This window comes from Nerophis ophidion, linkage group LG04 (assembly GCF_033978795.1).
Source record: "Nerophis ophidion isolate RoL-2023_Sa linkage group LG04, RoL_Noph_v1.0, whole genome shotgun sequence".
In the NCBI taxonomy this organism is placed as follows: domain Eukaryota; kingdom Metazoa; phylum Chordata; class Actinopteri; order Syngnathiformes; family Syngnathidae; genus Nerophis; species Nerophis ophidion.
In genome coordinates this window covers 20,834,849-20,854,324 of record NC_084614.1, presented here as the reverse complement: position 1 = coordinate 20,854,324, position 19,476 = coordinate 20,834,849, and the positions used below count along the sequence as shown (strand labels likewise).

The following is a 19,476-nucleotide window of genomic DNA, read 5'->3' as shown; positions in this document are numbered from 1 at the left end:
ATTTTGTTACTCCTACCTTCCCGTAATGAACGCCATCTTTTTAGTTCCACTAGATTTCACATGTTAAGTATCACAAAATACAAAACAGGCATTTACAAATTAAAAAGTCACTTTTCTTATCTGTCCAGCCATACACTAAAGTGCATTTTGGCCTCCCTTTTTAAAATGAGTCATACATTTCAAGTATATTTTAGACTTGATGCCTGACACATCTTGTCACTTTTATAAAAGGGCCCAAAAGCCTGCCCACTCCTGCTCTAAATCAAGAGGTGTTAACTGACAAACGTTTTGGACATCTTGGCTTTTACAGGTTTTAAAAGTCTCGTAGGCACCCGCATTGTTTTCCCACATCTGAGGAAGCGTCCCAGGTCACCAGAGGTTGATGGCGAGGACCACCGTCACGATGATGCCCAGCAGCATGAAGAAGGGCAGCCATGACTTCAGGAAGCCTGCGCAGCTGCAGCAGGTGAAACAAGCACTGTATCATCATACTGCAGATTTTGACCCTTGTTTAGCGACAACTACAGATCGACCGGGCCGATTATTCTCAGCGATATTTGGCATTTTAGCGTATATCGTATCTGCCTTTTTTCCCCAACAGAACTACATGAGAAGATACAATATAAACTCATATAATACCAGTCATTTGTATTTACCCCCAAAAAGTGAAGTCCTACATTAGAAAAGTTTCTTTTTTGCTGGGGCCCAATGATTATTTTAAAATAATTTAAGAATATAAATTACACTCATTGTCAATAATTATCCCTTGATATGTTTTGATATCTGACATGGCATTTATTTGAGTTCTCTATCTCCCTCCGGCAGTTCAAGTCGCCTACAGTAAGTCTCCTCTGCTTACATGTACCTGTCAAAACTTTAATTTTTTTGCCCGCAAATCTAGTTTTTGTCCTTCTTTCCTGGCGGATCCAGGTTCTGTTTTTCGCTACTGTAGAGATCGAATCAGTAAACAAGCCTCCGTCTGCAACAATTGGAGCATGGGCCCGTTAAAGGAGCGCGCAGTTTCATGTTCTGTGAGTCAATCAAATAACGCGACAGAGATGGATGACAAATAGGAGACTTATTATATAAGTAAAGAAAAGCAGGCAGCACCTCAAATATTGTCATATTTTCTGTGACATCCAAAAAGAAATTATGTCAGCCGGCTTGAACCCAAAATATTTTCTATTTAAATGTTCGCAATATTTCAGGGTTCCTCACAAGGAAAACTTACAATGTATTAAGTCCATAAACTGCTATAAAATTGAGTACCGTATTTTTCGGACTATAAGTCACAGTTTTTTTTCATAGTTTGGCCAGGGGTGCGACTTATACTCAGGAGCGACATTACCTTAAAATATCAAATAATATTATTTAGCTCATTCACGTAAGGGACTAGACGTATAAGATTTCATGGGATTTAGCGATTAGGAGTGACAGATTGGCCCTGCGATGAGGTGGCGACTTGTCCAGGGTGTACACCGCCTTCCGCCCGATTGTAGCTGAGATAGGCACCAGCGCCCCCCGCGACCCCAAAGGCAAAGCGCGGTAGAAAATGGATGGATGGATGGGGTGACAGATTGTTTGGTAAACATATAGCATGTTCTATATGTTATAGTTATTTGAATGACTCTTACCATAATATGTTAGGTTAACATACCAGGCCCCTTCTCAGTTCAATCAATCAATCAATGTTTACTTATATAGCCCTAAATCACTAGTGTCTCAAAGGGCTGCACAAACCACCACGACATCCTCGGTAGGCCCACATAAGGGCAAGGAAAACTCACACCCAGTGGGACATCGGTGACAATAATGATCCAGTGGGACGTCTGTGACAATAATGATTATGAGAACCTTAGAGAGGAGGAAAGCAATGGATGTCGAGCGGGTCTAACATGATACTGTGAAAGTTCAATCCACAATGGATCCAACACAGTCGCAAGAGTCCAGTCCAAAGCGGGTCCAACTCAGCAGCGAGAGTCCCGTTCACAGCGGAGCCACCAGGAAACCATCCCAAGCGGAGGCGGATCAGCAGCGCAGAGATGTCCCCAGCCGATACACAGGCAAGCAGTACATGGCCACCGGATCGGACCGGACCCCCTCCACAGGGGAGAGTGGGACATAGAAGAAAAAGAAAAGAAACAGCAGATCAACTGGTCTAAAAAGGGAGTCTATTTAAAGGCTGCAGTATACAAATGAGTTTTAAGGTGAGACTTAAATGCTTCTACTGAGGTGGTATCTCGAACTGTTACCGGGAGGGCATTCCAGAGTACTGGAGCCCGAACGGAAAACGCTCTATAGCCCGCAGACTTTTTTTGGGCTTTGGGAATCACTAACAAGCCGGAGTCCTTTGAACGCAGATTTCTTGCCGGGACATATGGTACAATACAATCGGCAAGATAGGATGGAGCTAGACCGTGTAGTATTTTATACGTAAGTAGTAAAACCTTAAAGTCACATCTTAAGTGCACAGGAAGCCAGTGCAGGTGAGCCAGTACAGGCGTAATGTGATCAAACTTTCTTGTTCTTGTCAAAAGTCTAGCAGCCGCATTTTGTACCAACTGTAATCTTTTAATGCTAGACATGGGGAGACCCGAAAATAATACGTTACAGTAGTCGAGGCGAGACGTAACAAACGCATGGATAATGATCTCAGCGTCTTTAGTGGACAGAATGGAGCGAATTTTAGCGATATTACGGAGATGAAAGAAGGCCGTTTTAGTAACGCTTTTAATGTGTGCCTCAAAGGAGAGAGTTGGGTCGAAGATAATACCCAGATTCTTTACCGTGTCGCCTTGTTTAAATGTTTGGTTGTCAAATGTTAGAGTTGTATTATTAAATAGAGTTCGGTGTCTAGCAGGACCGATAATCAGCATTTCCGTTTTTTTGGCGTTGAGTTGCAAAAAGTTAGCGGACATCCATTGTTTAATTTCATTAAGACACGCCTCCAGCTGACTACAATCCGGCGTGTTGGTCAGCTTTAGGGGCATGTAGAGTTGGGTGTCATCAGCATAACAGTGAAAGCTAACACCGTATTTGCGTATGATGTCACCTAGCGGCAGCATGTAGATGCTGAAGAGTGCAGGGCCAAGGACCGAACCCTGGGGAACTCCACACGTTACCTTAACGTAGTCCGAGGTCACATTGTTATGGGAGACACACTGCATCCTATCAGTAAGATAAGAGTTAAACCAAGACAGGGCTAAGTCTGACATACCAATTCGTGTTTTGATACGTTCTAATAAAATATTATGATCGACGGTATCGAAAGCAGCGCTAAGATCGAGGAGCAGCAACATAGATGACGCATCAGAGTCCATCGTTAGCAATAGATCATTAGTCAGTTTTGCGAGGGCTGTCTCCGTCGAGTGATTTGCCCTGAAACCGGATTGAAAGGTTTCACATAGATTGTTAGACGCTAAGTGTTCATTTAACTGCTCCGCAACAATTTTTTCGAGGATTTTTGAAATAAAGGGAAGGTGAGACACCGGTCGGTAGTTTACCATGAGGTCAGGATCGAGGTTAGGTCTTTTAAGAAGAGGATGAATAACCGCTTTTTTGAATGCTAGGGGAACAGTGCCCGAGGAAAGTGATAAGTTTATAATATTTAGCACTGATGGACCTAATAATACAAAGAGCTCCTTGATCAGTTTCCCAGGAAGAGGGTCAAGTAAACATGTTGTTTGTTTTATTCCATTTACACGTTGTAACAATTCCTCTAATGTTATTTCCTCAAAACGAGAGAAACTATTTTGGAGGGCAGTATCCGGCGTATATACAATCGTGTCAGTGTTAATAGAACCCCGTTGTAGCTGGGACGCATTGTCTTTAATCTCCTTTCTAATGACTTCAATTTTCTTACTAAAGAATTGCATAAAGTCATCAGCTGAGTGGGTGGAGCTACTGGAAGGAGTCCCTTGTTGGGTTAGCGATGCTACCGTACTAAACAAAAATTTAGGATCGTTTTTATTACGGTGGATGAGATTTGAGTAATAATTAGCTTTAGCTAAGGTAAGCATGCGTTTATAAGTTATTAAACCATCACTAAATGCTTGATGGTGCACCTCAAGTTTAGTCGTGCGCCATTTGCGTTCCAGCTTTCTGCATAATAATTTCTGAGCTCTAGTTTCTTCTGTAAACCACGGGGTGCGCTTTTTTGGAGCCTTTTTTAACTTTAGCGGTGCTATGTTATCAATGGTTTCGCGCAGGGCATCGTTAAAGTTGTTAGTGAGGTTATCAATAGAGCCCACATACTTTGGGAATGGTGCCATTACCGAGGGCAGTAGGTCAGCAAGAGTTGTCGTTGTGGCCGTATTAATGTTGCGGCTGCTATAGCAGTTATTATTATTATTAGTTTGACGAACATGCGTCTGAACCTCGAATTTTATAAGGTAATGATCGGACAATACTTTAGTATACGGGAGTATCGTAACTTTGGAAGCGGTGATACCCCTGACAAGCACTAGGTCTATCGTATTACCGTTGCGATGCGTGGGTTCATTTATTATTTGTGTGAGACCACAGCTATCAATTATACTCTGGAGCGCTACGCACGGTGGGTCCGATGGGGTATTCATATGGATATTAAAGTCCCCCATTATGATTATATTATCGGCGTGTGTCACTAGATCAGCAACGAACTCTGAGAATTCATTGATAAAGTCCGAACAGGGCCCTGGGGGGCGGTAGATAACAGCCAGGTGTAGAGGCAGCGGTGTGACAGACCTCATAGTAAGCACCTCAAACGATTTATATTTATTATTTATGTTAGGACTAAGGTTAAAGTTTTCGTTGTATATTAGTGCGACCCCCCCACCCCTTTTAAGCGGACGGGCAATATGCGCATGTGTAAAGTTAGGAGGACATGCCTCATTTAGCGCAAAAAAGTCGTTTGGTTTAAGCCAGGTTTCGCTGAGACCGATGACGTTAAGATTGTTGTCTCTGATGATATCATTAACTAACAACGTTTTGGGAGACAATGATCTTATGTTTAAAAAACCTACATTATAGGTAGTGGGCTGTTTTAGGGAATTTTTGATCAAATTATCCATAGTAGCAATATTAATAATGTTGTGTTTATTATGCCCAGTGCATTCAGTATAATTACGACCATATCTAGGAATTGATACGACGGGAATGTTCCGATTGTTTGATTGTTGCTTTGATAAACTGCACGCATCATGGTTAGCCTCCTCAGTAACGGGGATTTTCCGATTGTTTGTTTGTTGCTTTGATAAACAGCACGCATCATAGTTAGCCACCTCAGTAAAACACATGTCCAACTCTGAAACACTCAAAGCAGAAAAAACTTGTTCTAATTTAACTGACTCCTTACCCAGACCAGTAGTCTCGCATCCTTTATTTAAATCCGTCTTCAGGGTGGAGGGAAGTGGTGTTCTGTGGGGATTAGCCTTCTGCTTTGTTTTTAGCCCCGCTCGACATCCGCGTTTCCGATCACACCGCTGGCGTCTGCTCCGTAGACGGCCCCCGCTGCTACTAGACTCCCCTGCTTCACAGGCCGCTGGATGTAGCCGCCGACGTATCCCCATGCTAGTTAGCATGTTTAGCACGCCCGCGTCTATCAGTCCAAAACGGCCCGATATGTCCATATCCAGAAGTGTCTGGCGGTCGTACGTGATCACGGAGTGACCACGATGCGAGCCAGCCATGAAGTCTGCAGAACTGTCCGGCATTTCCGCCAAATGTTCCATCTTGGTTAGTTGGTTATTTATGCGTCATATAACGTACACTTATTCAGCCTGTTGTTCGCTATTCTTTATTTTAAATTGCCTTTCAAATGTCTATTCTTGGTGTTGGGTTTTATCAAATAAATTTCCCCAAAAAATGCGACTTATACTCCAGTGCGACTTATATATGTTTTTCTCCTTCTTTATTATGGATTTTCGGCAGGTACGACTTGTACTCCGGAGCGATTTATACTCTGAAAAATATGGTAGATTTAGAGATACCCCATATTTTTACCAGTTTTCCAAGGAGATTTCCCATATTTTGAATGCAAATACTGATGCTCCTATTAGACACACGTAATAAAGGTGTTTGTGAAACCCCTTGATGTTTTTTTGGTGCTAAATTAACCACAACATTAGCGCCGCATAAAACATTATGTTGCTACCGTAAAAAATAATGTTAAAAAAAAAACTTAAAGGGGAACTGCACTTATTTGGGAATTTTGCCTATCGTTAACATTTATTATGAAAGACATGGTGATGGATGTTTTTTTAATGCATTCTAACTGAAGTAATAGCAGAGCCAATGGGAGGTTCTCTATTCCGCCTGTAAAACCCAATTTAAAAAACATCCAAAAAGCGCCAACAATACTTCATTTACATTACGTGACTTGAATATTGACCAAGTATTAGGAATATTGGAATTATAAGCGCTAACGCAGACAAACTATAGCAGTGCCGTGATCACAAGCGTGTGTGCCATTGTTGACATGATCGACTGATCAGCTGCTTCCTCATTTCCTTGCTTGTCAAACTTTGTTCTAAATCATATATAATGCCTCTCACCTGGATAAAAGGACAAAGACGTATTCCGACAAGTTGGTACACTTTGACAGCAAAATTAGACCCGGAAATGGAGAGAAAAACACAGAAAGATGCTTGGTTCCACCCCCCTTTTCTTCGCAAAGATTATGAGTCTAAATTGGAATAAATGAACATCTTTGTCGTCGGCATTCTAATCACAGCAGACTTTGTACAGTAAGTGATGTTTTATTATGTTTTTTGGCTCTTATAAAGTCTGCAATGAGTAGTAATCAGTGATGTTATAAAAGCGAACGTCGTGATGCATTTTTGAAGTTAAGTTAAAGCCTACTGAAACCCACTACTACCGACCACGCAGTCTGATAGTTTATATATCAATGACGAAATATTAACATTGCAACACATGCCAATACGGCCTTTTAGTTTACTAAATTGCAATTTTACATTTCCTGCGAAGTGTCCTGTTGAAAACGTCGTGAATGATGACGCTTATGTTGACGCGTGCTTGTGACGTTATTGATTGGAGCGGACATTTTATTCCAGCACCACTCACGGCTAAAAGTCGTCCGATTTAATCGCATAATTACACAGTATTTTGGACATCTGTGTTGCTGAACATTTTGCAATTTGTTCAATTAATAATGGAGACAATAAAGAAGAATGCTGTTGGTGGAAAGCGGTGGATTGCAGTTGCCTTTAGCAACACAAACACAGCCGGTGTTTCTTTGTTTGTTGTGCAGCTTTAATATGGAACAGAGCGGTCTTGTGAACATGTTTCTCTACCACGTCAACCGGCAGGTTTCGGTGAGAAAGTTGTGGTAATAAGTCGGCTCTTACCGGAGACATGAGCAGAGCTTATGTCCTCCTGCAGCTGTCAAAGAGGCAGCTGCGACTTTCTTGGCTCCTCCATGGCTTCCATCGGAGACACTGGCGGTCACCACACTCCTCCGACTTTCAGGTATGACTTTATAATCTCACTACAACACTAGTAACACAATAAGCAGATAAGGGATTTTCCAGAATTATCCTAGTAAATGTGTCTAATAACATCTGAATCGCTCTCACTGCCCTCGCCTTTTTTTTTTCTTTTTTCTTCTAGTCTTTCAGTCTCACTATCTTCATCCACAAATCTTTCATCCTCGCTCAAATTAAATGGGAAAATCGTCGCTTTCTCGGTCCGAATCGCTCTTGCTGCTGGTGGCTATTATTATAAACAATGTGAGGAGCCCTACAACCCGTGACGTCACGCGCACATCGTCTGCTACTTCCGGTACAGACAAGGCTTTTTTATTAGCGACCAAAAGTTGCAAACTTTATCGTCGATGTTTTCTACCAAATCCTTTCAGCAAAAATATGGCAATATCGCAAAATGATCAAGTATGACACATAGAATGGACCTGCTATCCCAGTTTAAATAAGAAAATCTAATTTCAGTAGGCCTTTAAAGTACCAATGATTGTTACAGACACAAATTAGGTGTCGCAAAATTATTCTCTGCATTTGACCCATTACCCTTGATCACCTCCTGGGAGGTGAGGGGAACAGTGGGCAGCAGCAGTGGCCACGCCCAGGAATAATTTTTGGGTGATTTAACCCCCAATTCCAACCCTTAACGCTGAGTGCCAAGGAGGGAGGTAACGGGTCCCATTTTTATAGTCTTTGGTATTTAATGTGCCGTGAATAGTAAAAAATTATCAAAATGCGTAAATATGAATTGTTAATGTAAATGTGCCCGCTACGACATTGCAAATATACTTACATCATGTATATAACACCTCAGTGAAAGTGTTTGTATGTTTTTATTTTTTTCTATACCGGGGCGGTATAGCTCGGTTGGTAAGGTGGCCGTGCCAGCAACTTGAGGGTTCCAGGTCTGATCCCCGCTTCCGCCATCCTAGTCACTGCTTTTGTGTCCTTCGGCAAGACATTTTACCCACCTGCTCCCAGTGCCACCCACACTGGTTTAAATGTAATTTAGATATTGTGTTCACTAGGGGTTAATGCGTCTGCCTCACAATACGAAGGTCCTGAGTAGTCCTGGGTTCAATCCCGGGCTCGGGATCTTTCTGTGTGGAGTTTGCATGTCCTCCCCTTGACTGCGTGGGGGGCCTCCGGGTACTCCGGCTTCCTCCCACCTCCAAAGACATGCACCTGGGGATAGGTTGATTGGCAACACTAAAATTGGCCCTGGTGTGTGAATGTTGTCTGTCTATCTGTGTTGGCCCTGCGATGAGATGGCGACTTGTCCAGGGTGTACCCCGCCTTCCGCCCGATTGTAGCTGAGATAGGCACCAGCGCCCCCCGCAACCCCAAAGGGAATAAGCGGTAGAAAATGGATGTGTTTCACTATGTAAAGTGCTTTGAGTCAGGGTTTAAATGTAATTTAGATATTGGGTTTCACTATGTAAAGTGCTTTGAGTCAGGGTTTAAATGTAATTTAGATATTGGGTTTCACTATGTAAAGCGCTTTGAGTCACTAGAGAAAAAGCGCTATATAAATATAATTCACTTTTTAAGGGCTATATCGGCGGAAGAGAGCAACTTCAAAAGGCTCCCTAATAAGAGGACTTTTGATTTAATTTATTTAATATTTCAAATGTTTTTTGTTTTTTTAAATACATACATTTTTATGCCTTTTATAATAATTGTGAACTGATTGTGAATGATAGGCAAAACTCTCAAAAAAATGCAGTTCCCCTTCAAAGCCTTGTCCATCTGTTTACTGACGTAATCTATTCATGTTTAAATAACCTTTACTGCAAATAAACATTGGTTCCGAATATCGGCTATCGGCCTCTTTGACTACTAATAATTGTATCGACTTTGTAAAAATCGGTCTCTCTCTAATAACAACTACTATGTTTGTGTCTCACCTGACATGTTTCCCGTGGATAAACACGAGTAGGCAAAGCTTGATCATGTTCCATGAAGTGCTGTTTTCATACTGCATCAGATTTAGAGCCATAGCAACGTGCGAGTGGCAGTTGTCGCAACATAAGTTGTGCTGGAAATACATAAAAAGGTGACGACTGTGTTTTCTCCTTGAAACAACAACAAAAAGCCATTTACCATCCTGTGTTTGTACTCCTCTGAAGCGTCATGCACGGCTCTATCCCAGGCATTAGAGCCACCTGCATAGACTTTGCTAATGTCAAGCATCCAGTACCTTGAAAAAGAAATAAAACAAAATGCTTAAATCGTACTTAAAATCTCTTGCCTCACATTTACTCACTTTGTGGGTCTCCCAAAAGCCATGTTGTCCTCCTTCAAAGCAAAACACAGGAAATAAGGTTCCAGTGATTGAATAATCATTTTAAAAAGACGTCATGGCTTTACTTACTGAAACAAAATAGGGTCCAGCAAAGTCTCGAATGATCCCAGTGGAAGTGCAGATGCCCATGTGTCCAATAATTGGAAATAACCATCTAGCAAAACACATTGGAGCATGGATTTCACTGTCATTATGCCATGAAATAATAATCTATAGAGGTAGGTAGAGCACATACTATGCAAACACTCATTAACAAATACTATCCTACCATAATGAATGCAAGGTAGGTATGTGACAATCGGTCGTTGACCTTCTTATCTCCATTGCACAATGATCAAAGAGGTTGGCAATGGTGAAGTGTCTTGCTCAAGAACTTAACGGACGTGACGAGGTTGGTAGAAGGTGGGGATCGAACCAGGAACCCTGGGGTTGCTGGCACGGCCACTCTCCCAACTGCGCTACACCGTCCCCTTTACTATTACTGGCTACAATGCGAGCAAATTGACAAGATTGGAAAATTACCAGTACGTCAATTGTGAATCCCACATAAATAAAGTAAGATGGTGTGGTGTTGCTGTATAGTGGACTGTGAGGTACATGATCCACTTCTTACACACATGTGAGAGGGATGTGTATTATGGCTATGAGTTGTTGTTGTTGTTATTGGTCCCTTGGCCTCAGTTGGGACACCCTCTCCAGGGCCCAGGCTTAGACCGATTATTTTATTTTTATTTTATTTTATTTTAATCTTACCCGCATCTCACCTTTTTTGTAAGGGGCGCTGGAAGCCGGCAGACCCGTCAGCAATCCTGTTCTGTCTCCCTGTAATGTTTGTCTGATCTTGAATGGGATTGTGCTGAAAATTTTAATTTTCCTGAAGGAATGAATAAAGTACTATCTAATCTAATCTAATCTAATCTAACAAGCATGAAAATAAATCCATCATTAACCAATAATTTGGAATAACAACTTTAACAGGTGACACTCCATCTCCCATGATTGGTCGTCTCTAACCGCAGGAAAATCAGACAGTGCCGGTAGCTATTAAAATAAATAAGGTACAGGACCAAGAGAACGCAAAATAATTTGACATCCTTCTTTTAAATTAACCATTTTTTAACTTTGTGCGACTGAGCAGCAGATACGTGACGTAAATGTAAGGGCGGGGACAACTGACTTGACCAGGAAGTGTCCCGTAGGTTCGGCTGTCCCAATTCGTATCGCTCAAGCCGCTGCTGGGGAACTCTCGCTAGAACCCACACTTTGTCGACCGCATAGGCTGGGTCCTTCGAAGGATGCAAACCCTGAATTGGGACACAGCTACTGTCACATAGCAACGATGTCCGTCTGCAATATCAGTCCCCCATAACCCGCACCATTATTTCTGCGTCATTATTTTTTTACTTACATTGCTTCACTCAATTAACAATTAATTGATGTCATTTTTTTGGTTTCTATGACAACAATTACAACAGCTCAGCGGACAACAAACCGTTATCAGTCATACCAAAGACTAGAAAAATGGGAGCCCTTACCTCCCTGCTTGGCACTCAGCATCAAGGGTTGGAATTGGGGGTTAAATCACCAAAAAGTGTTCCTGGGCGCGGCAGCGCTGCTGCCCACTGCTCCCCTCACCTCCCAGGGGGTGATCAAGGGGATGGGTCAAATGCAGAGAACAAAATACACCACACCTAGTGTGTGTGTGACAATCATTGGTACCTTAATAACTTTAACTTTAACAAACACTCCGGAAGCTGTCGTTTTTATGCGCTCACTATCCCGGTACTTTCTAACATTTACAAATGCCATGGAGTTAATGGCATCATGAAAAACATGAACATTGCGTGCGGAAAACAAAGGAAACTTCTACTAGGTTGTTATCCGGCAAAAAGAAGCGGAAATTATGTGCATCGACACGACAGTGACATCAAGTGGAGTTAAAACATACTTTACATCCCGAGTCATTTATTTACTTTTTTCTTGTCAATTCCCAATTTGTTATGTATTTTTCATCTTATTTTGTGTTAGAAAAACAAAAATAAAGAAATTTGAGATGATTGGAATTTTTTTATCAGAGCTTTTCTTGTGAAATACCTGATGCGGCTCAAACTCCAGCGGCCCCCATGTGAATTGAGTTTGAGATTCCTGGTCTGTGCCGTAGGATTAGTTTGCTCTTGGCGCTGATGCCCTCTATGTGGACATTGTCATAGTGACAACACTGCATGAAATCAATTGATCATTTTATTGAACTCCTCTAAGGTATAATTTGTTAACAAAACTGCCTCAAAAAATCCTACATTTATAGGGAATTTCAATTGATTGATTAAATAATTGATTATATTTAATGAAAATAGATTACCCTTTCAAAAGGTATGTTTTGAAAACCCCACTTGAAACAATTCCAGGAAATATGGAAATTCCAGCTTTTTCCCGTTAATTGTAACAGTGCTAATTAATGTAAATAAATTGGCTAATTAATCAAGTTGTTATTTTTTCCATAGTTATGTTTTTCAGTTAACGTAAACTATTTGCTTTTTATTTCATGCATTAATGACTAATAAAGGCGCTATGAATTTTGAAGTTAATTCTCCAAATTATAGGTCACATTTCGTTGTCTTTATGGATGATTTAAAAACAAAACTAATTTATGTAAATAAATTGGCTAATTAATCAAGTTGTTATTTTTTACATAAATGTATTTTCTTTGAGTTACTTAACTTAAACCATCCATCTTCTACCGCTTATTCCCTTTGGGGTCGCGGGCGGCGCTGGTGCCTATCTCAGCTACAATTGGGCGGAAGGCGGGGTACACCCTGGACAAGTCGCCACCTCATCGCAGGGCCAACACAGATAGACAGACAACATTCACACTCCCATTCTCACACTAGGGCCAATTTAGTGTTGCCAATCAACCTAACCCCAGGTGCATGTCTTTGGAGGTGGGAGGAAGCCGGAGTACCCGGAGGGAACCCACGCATTCACGGAAGGAACATGCAAACTCCACACAGAAAGATCCCGAGCCCAGGGTTGAACTGAGGACTACTCAGAATCTTCGTATTGTGAGGCAGACGCACTAACCCCTCTTCCACCGTGAAGCAAGGTTTTGGAGTTAATTCTCCAAATTATAGGTCACACATTTCTTTATTGTCTTTATGGATAATTTAAAAACAAAAAAACGCTTGATCCTTGAACTTCAAAAATTCTTAGATCCAGTGATATTTTGCTTATCACAATGGCACCAAGTATCATTGCAACGTTTTTTTTTCCAAGGTACCGTATTTCCTTGAAATTGCCGCAGGGCATATAGTATGCGCCTGCCTTGAATTACTGCCGGGTCAAACTCGCTTCCTAAAATAATTAGCGCATGCTTGGTATTACCGCCTAGTCAAACTCGTGACATCACGAGTGACACTTCCCCTGTCTTAATTTAAAAAAAAGAGGAGGCTGATTACAATACCACAGGGACGGGAATGAAGATTTACAAAATTAGCTGAAAATGTTTTAATCCTAAAACACCACTTTGCGGAAGGCCGCACAGCTGTTGTTGCTGTTTTTTTTTGTAACCAGCAAGCACAGTACAGTTAGTAGAACAACTGTGTTTTTATTACTGTGTATTTGATAGGTGCTGTCGGAAATTCAACTATTTCTTTTATTTATTTATAAACAGGGATGGGAATGAAGATTTGCAAAATCAGCTGAAATGTTTTTAATCCTAAAACACCGCTTTGCGGAAGGCCGCACCCAAGTGCACATGGTGCACTCGCCTGCTAGGGGGGTCTGGGGGCATGCCCCCCCATAAACATTTTGAAATCTATGTTAGCTTAGGATGCATTTCCTGCTATTTTGAGTCAAAATCTAACATTCTCCTGACCAAAATTTCACATTTATTAGCAAATATGTGATGATAATAATGTGATGAAATGTATGTATACAAGTTTACACATATATCATATTCTTGCACACTTTTGGATTATAGACAAAAATAGGCCTACAAATGGATTAACCAGAATTCAAAATATAAAAATTTTGAAATACATAAGATCTTGTATTGTACCTCTGAATGGACTCGTCTGTCGTAGATTGGTGTGAGAGGAGCCAAGTCGGAGGTGGGAGGCTTCGATAGTTGATTTGAGGCTGCATTTGTGACGATGTTTGACTTCAGCTTGAAGGCAGATCCCAGTGAAAAATTACTTCTCCGTAAACTCACTTTACTTAGATGCCTTGCCGATTTCGCGTGGTCAAAGAGTGCCACCTTTCCCCGAGATCCATAGTTCACAATGTACTTGCAATATAAGCACTGAGCACATCCCGGTTCATCGCACTTTGCAATGAAATCGCTGATCAGTTTGTCTACTTCTACGATATTGTTGTTAATCTTCACCTTCAGTTTGATAGATATATTGAGCCATGCACAGTTCCACTTGTTTCTCACGCCCTTATCGATATCTTTCGCTAATGAAGCTTTCCTATCTTGAATAAGCTTCACCATGTCTGAAACTGTTTTGTCAATAAAAAAAAACGTGTTAATTGAGAGCTACTGTGTTTTCTTTCCAGATTAGTCGCCGATAAACACAACCAATATAAACAGAATACGAGTTCAGAAACGCTCACAATAATTGAGGATCAGGGACTAGATATTGCCGGCAAACCACGCGTGCAGACGCCTATAACGGGCAATGTCATTGGTTGATGTCGTCAGCTGATAGTAGAGCTAGCCAATCTGGTGCCTTCACACATTGGCATTTATTTTATAAATGACCCTGGCGGCGCCAAAATCGACGGAATTCCGCGGATCCGCGGAAAATTCCCATCCCTGATACCAGTAATTTGAAATCGCATGAAGGGAAGAAGATTGAGAGCTATTCAATAAGATTTAAGGTCTAAGCTTACGTCACACTCCAATTTTTACTGCATACCTTTGGTAAGTGCCGGAGAAGAGGTTTTAAAATTATTAGCGCATGCTTACTTTTACCGCAGGCCTTTGGTCAGCGCAGGAGTGAGAAGAGGTTTTAAATTAATTAGTGCCGGATATTCAAGGAAATACGGTATTTCAAATTGCTGTAAGACATAATTCGATGCCTACTTCCTTTTTACTAATTGAAGGTAACATTTTGACGCAATCGGCAGTAACTATTTTACACAAAAGGAATTAATACCAAGTCAAGAGTTGACAAAATGGAGTGTTTAGTCAGTATAATCCCTCTGTAATTTAAGATTTACAAATATATTAATAATAAGAGCTACCGTATTTCCTTGAATTGCCGCAGGGCAAATAGTTTGCGCCTGCCTTGAATTACTGCCGGGTCACACTCGCTTCCCAAAATAATTAGCGCATGCTTAGTATTACCGCCTGGTCAAACTCGTGACACTTCCCCCTGTCATCATTTTCAAAATGGAGGAGGCTGATTTCAATACCAGTAATTTGAAATGGCATAAAGGGAAGAAGATTAAGAGCTATTCAGTAGGATTCAAGGTGTAAGCTCACATCACACTCAATTTTTTACTGCATACCTTTGGTAAGTGCCGGAGTGAGAAGAGGTTTTAAAATAATTAGCGCATGCTCAATTTTACCGCATGCCTTTGGTAAGCGCAGGAGTGAGAAGAGGTTTTAAATTAATTAGCGCCCCGGCGGTAATTCAAGGAAATACGGGGTTAGGTTGATTGGCAACACTAAATTGAATTAAAGGTAGGATGCGGGCACTTCCGGGGGTTACCGGAAGCTGTAGAGCATTGAATAATTCGATGCCTACTTCCTTTTTACTAATTGAAGGTAACATTTTGACGCAATCTGCAGTAACTATTTTACACAAAAGGAATTAATACCAAGTCAAGAGTTGACAAAATGAAGTGTTTAGTCAGCATAATCCCTCCGTAATTTAAGATTTACAAATATAATAATAATAACAGCTACCGTATTTCCTTGAATTGCCACAGGGCATATAGTATGCGCCTGCCTTGAATTACTGCCGGATCAAACTCGCTTCCCAAAATAATTAGCGCATGCTTAGTATTACCGCCTGGTCAAACTCGTGACACTTTCCTTGTCATCATTTTCAAAATGGAGGAGGCTGATTTCAATACCGGTAATTTGAAATGGCATAAAGGGAAGAAGATTAAGAGCTATTCAGTAGGATTTAAGGTCTAAGCTTACATCACACTCAATTTTTTACTGCATACCTTTGGTAAGTGCCGGAGTGATACATCACACTCAATTTTTTACAGCATACCTTTGGTAAGTGCCGGAGTGAGAAGAGGTTTTAAAATAATTAGCGCATGCTTACTTTTACCGCATGCCTTTGGTAAGCGCAGGAGTGAGAAGAGGTTTTAAATTAATTAGCGCCCCGGCGGCAATTCAAGGAAATACGGGGTTAGGTTGATTGGCAACACTAAATTGGCCCTAAAGTGTGAATGTGAGTGTGAATGTTGTCTGTCTATCTGTGTTGGCCCTGCCATGCGGTGGCGACTTGTCCATGGTGTTTCCCGCCTTCCGCCCGATTGTAGCTGAGTTAGGCGCCAGCGCCCCCCGTGACCCCAAAAGGGAATAAGCGGTAGAAAATGGATGGATGGATGGACGGTATTTCAAATTGCTTTATGACATTTAGCATTTGGACATTTTTTGTCACATACCTATGCATTATTTGTCACATACCTATAAAAGGTAGGACGCGGGCACTTCCGGGGTTACCGGAAGCTGTAGAACATTGAATAATTCAATGCCAACTTCCTTTTTACTCTTTGAAGGTAACATTTTGACGCAATCTGCCGTAACTATTTTACACAAAAGGAATTAATACCAAGTCAAGAGTTGACAAAATTGAGTGTTTAGTCAGCATAATCCCTCCGTAATTTAAGATTTACAGATATCATAATAATAACAGCTATTCCAAATGCTAATATATACTCACTTGGAACAAAGCTTTACACACATAAAATACATAATGATATTAAGATTTTATGATAAATGTGAATTAGTCACAGGGTTGTGTGCTCGCTTGCTAACCAGCTGAGCTAACATCACTTCCTTGGTCCTACATCCGGGTGTTTAGTAGAGTCAGTGGTGGGCAACTCACGACAACACGGGTATGGGCGTCCAGACGATACAATGAGGGTAACGACAGGCCTCTGGGTTGATTTTCTCCGACGCTATGTGATAGTTCTTCATGGTTTCTTTCTCGTTAACATCCGCCATAGCCAGCAACGAGAAACAGAACTTCAACCAACAACCACGTCACATACCTCACACGCAACACAGAGTTATACACTCGGGGATGTGAAATTCAAAATAAAATTAATCTCTCGTGTTAATGCTTAATGGGAACATCATGTTTTGTTAACATAAATGACTACATTTTTCTGTATGTTTTACTTAAAATAAAATGCAAACAAACGTGTGTTTAATGTGTAAAATAAGTGTATCATTCCGCCAGTTGAGAATGTTGTCTTATTTTGAAGGATGTTGTCGGAAGTTTGAATCAGTCATTAACGCGTCACTGCTTTTTTGTTTCGTTTCTGGCAGATGCAAGCATCGTATTGGCTTAAGTTTTATATTCATAAATGTAAGTGTCTCAATACCCGACCTGTTTTTTGTGCCTTTAAAAATAATTACAACTGTACGTTAAAACACTCTCCACCTCTAACAACCAAAAAGCTTTGAAAACGATAATGCTGTGTTACAAATTTAAATGATTTACTGAACTTGTGTGAGCCTATGGCTTTGCACTTTGTTTCATATATATATATATATATGTATATGTATATATATATGTGTGTGTGTGTATGTAAGTGTGGGAAAAATCACAAGACTACTTCATCTCTACAGAACTGTTTCATGAGGGGTTCCCTCAATCATCAGGAGATTTTAATGGAAGCATTCACATACAATGGTTTATATAGAGGACAGAGTGGGTGGGTACAAGCAGGCGTAGGGTGTGGTGATTGGCTCATGTGTTACCTAGGAGGTGTTTCCGTTTGTGGCGGCATGTTGAAATGATTTCACTGCGCTTGTTGAGGGATGATAAATCTGGATGATATATAATAAACAGTTTCTCTTTTAAGCATGGGTTGCATCTTTTATTACCACTGTTGTAAGGTGAGCTGGATGCAAGAATTTGCCATGTTATTGAATATTCAACATTATTGTCTTTGAGGTTCCAAATGTGTTTGCTGAGTTCTGTAGAATTCTGCAAAGACTGGTTTCTAAAGGAGGCGTTGTGATTATTCCATCTTGTTTTGAACGCTCCTTCGGTAAATCCTACGTACGTGTCGGATGTGTTAATGTCCTTGCGTATTACCTTTGCTTGGTAAACGACTGATGTCTGTAAGCACCTTCCGTTGAGAGGGCAATCAGGTTTCTTGCGACAGTTACATTCATTATTGGTTTCAGAGTCGTTTAGTCTAGGGGTAGGCAGTCCTTTTGCAATTGCTTTGTTGTGGTTTGAAATGATTTGTTGCATGTTATTCATACAGCTGTAGCTCAATTTAATGTTGTTCTTGTTGAATATTTTTCTTAGGGTGTTGCCTTTGGGGAAGTGTTTGTCGATCAGAGTGAGGAACTTGCGGCCGATGTTGGTTGAGACGTCTTTGCTGAATGGCGGATTGTACCAGATGATGTTGTTTCGTTTTCTGCTCTTTTTTGGTTGGTTTCCTGGAGTGGGTTTATAGGTGAGGGTGAAGTTGTATCCGCTTTCATCAAGTGCTTTCTGGTACGGGGGGGTTGCTTGGTCGAATTCAGCTTTGCTGGATGACAGCATCGATAGCCTTTTATTAATTCCGGTAGGTATTCTTTTTGTGGTGGCGGGTGGGTGTTTGCTGTCATGGTGCACGTATTGGAGTGTTGTGTTGGGTTTCGTGAATGGTTGGTAGCTGTTATTTCTCAGGTTGAAAGTGACGTCGAGGAAGTTGACGGTTTGCTTGTTGGCTTCAATCGTGATCCGTAGGCCGTTTTCTTTGAAGATTTGGCATATGCGCTTCTTGGTGTTCTCGCTGCTCCTTGGCGAGGCGCGGCACACTGCCAGTCCGTCATCACGGTAAATACCAAGGTTCAGGTTGAGGCTAGCAAGCTGGGAGAGGAGGAAACTCCCAACGAGTTCGCACGTTTCTGCTCCGTCAAAACTCCCCATAGTAACGTCAAATGTTGAATTGTTCTTTTTTTGCCATGGTGTACTGTTGTGGATGAAAAGAATACCTACCGGAATTAATAAAAGGCTATCGATGCTGTCATCCAGCAAAGCTGAATTCGACCAAGCAACCCCCCCGTACCAGAAAGCACTTGATGAAAGCGGATACAACTTCACCCTCACCTATAAACCCACTCCAGGAAACCAACCAAAAAAGAGCAGAAAACGAAACAACATCATCTGGTACAATCCGCCATTCAGCAAAGACGTCTCAACCAACATCGGCCGCAAGTTCCTCACTCTGATCGACAAACACTTCCCCAAAGGCAACACCCTAAGAAAAATATTCAACAAGAACAACATTAAATTGAGCTACAGCTGTATGAATAACATGCAACAAATCATTTCAAACCACAACAAAGCAATTGCAAAAGGACTGCCTACCCCCAGACTAAACGACTCTGAAACCAATAATGAATGTAACTGTCGCAAGAAACCTGATTGCCCTCTCAACGGAAGGTGCTTACAGACATCAGTCGTTTACCAAGCAAAGGTAATACGCAAGGACATTAACACATCC

General features: G+C 41.2%; 2 protein-coding genes across 3 annotated transcripts in view; one reads left to right on the top strand and one right to left on the bottom strand.

The window, feature by feature from the left end:
* Positions 1-184: 184 nt before the first annotated feature.
* tmem222b (transmembrane protein 222b) lies at positions 185-17,041 on the bottom strand. 2 transcript variants are annotated; one of them, XM_061897396.1, is made up of 7 exons: positions 16,851-16,991; positions 13,835-13,942; positions 9,850-9,934; positions 9,742-9,773; positions 9,579-9,675; positions 9,383-9,513; positions 185-457 (listed from the first exon to the last, which is right to left on the bottom strand). In XM_061897396.1, the coding sequence occupies exons 2-7, from the start codon at positions 13,918-13,920 to the stop codon at positions 370-372; spliced, it is 519 nt and encodes a 172-aa protein (XP_061753380.1). In that variant the 5' UTR covers positions 13,921-13,942; positions 16,851-16,991; the 3' UTR covers positions 185-369. The 2 variants fall into 2 exon arrangements, with proteins under 2 accessions (XP_061753380.1, XP_061753378.1); XM_061897394.1 differs by lacking the exon at positions 13,835-13,942 and having other exon boundaries at positions 16,851-17,041.
* The window catches only part of paqr7a (progestin and adipoQ receptor family member VII, a), an 18,267-nt gene continuing 15,229 nt past the window's right edge, over positions 16,439-19,476 (top strand). The window contains exon 1 of the mRNA XM_061897393.1: positions 16,439-16,521. The gene's annotated coding sequence lies outside the window, so the exon portion shown is untranslated. The remainder of the gene's footprint in view (positions 16,522-19,476) is intronic.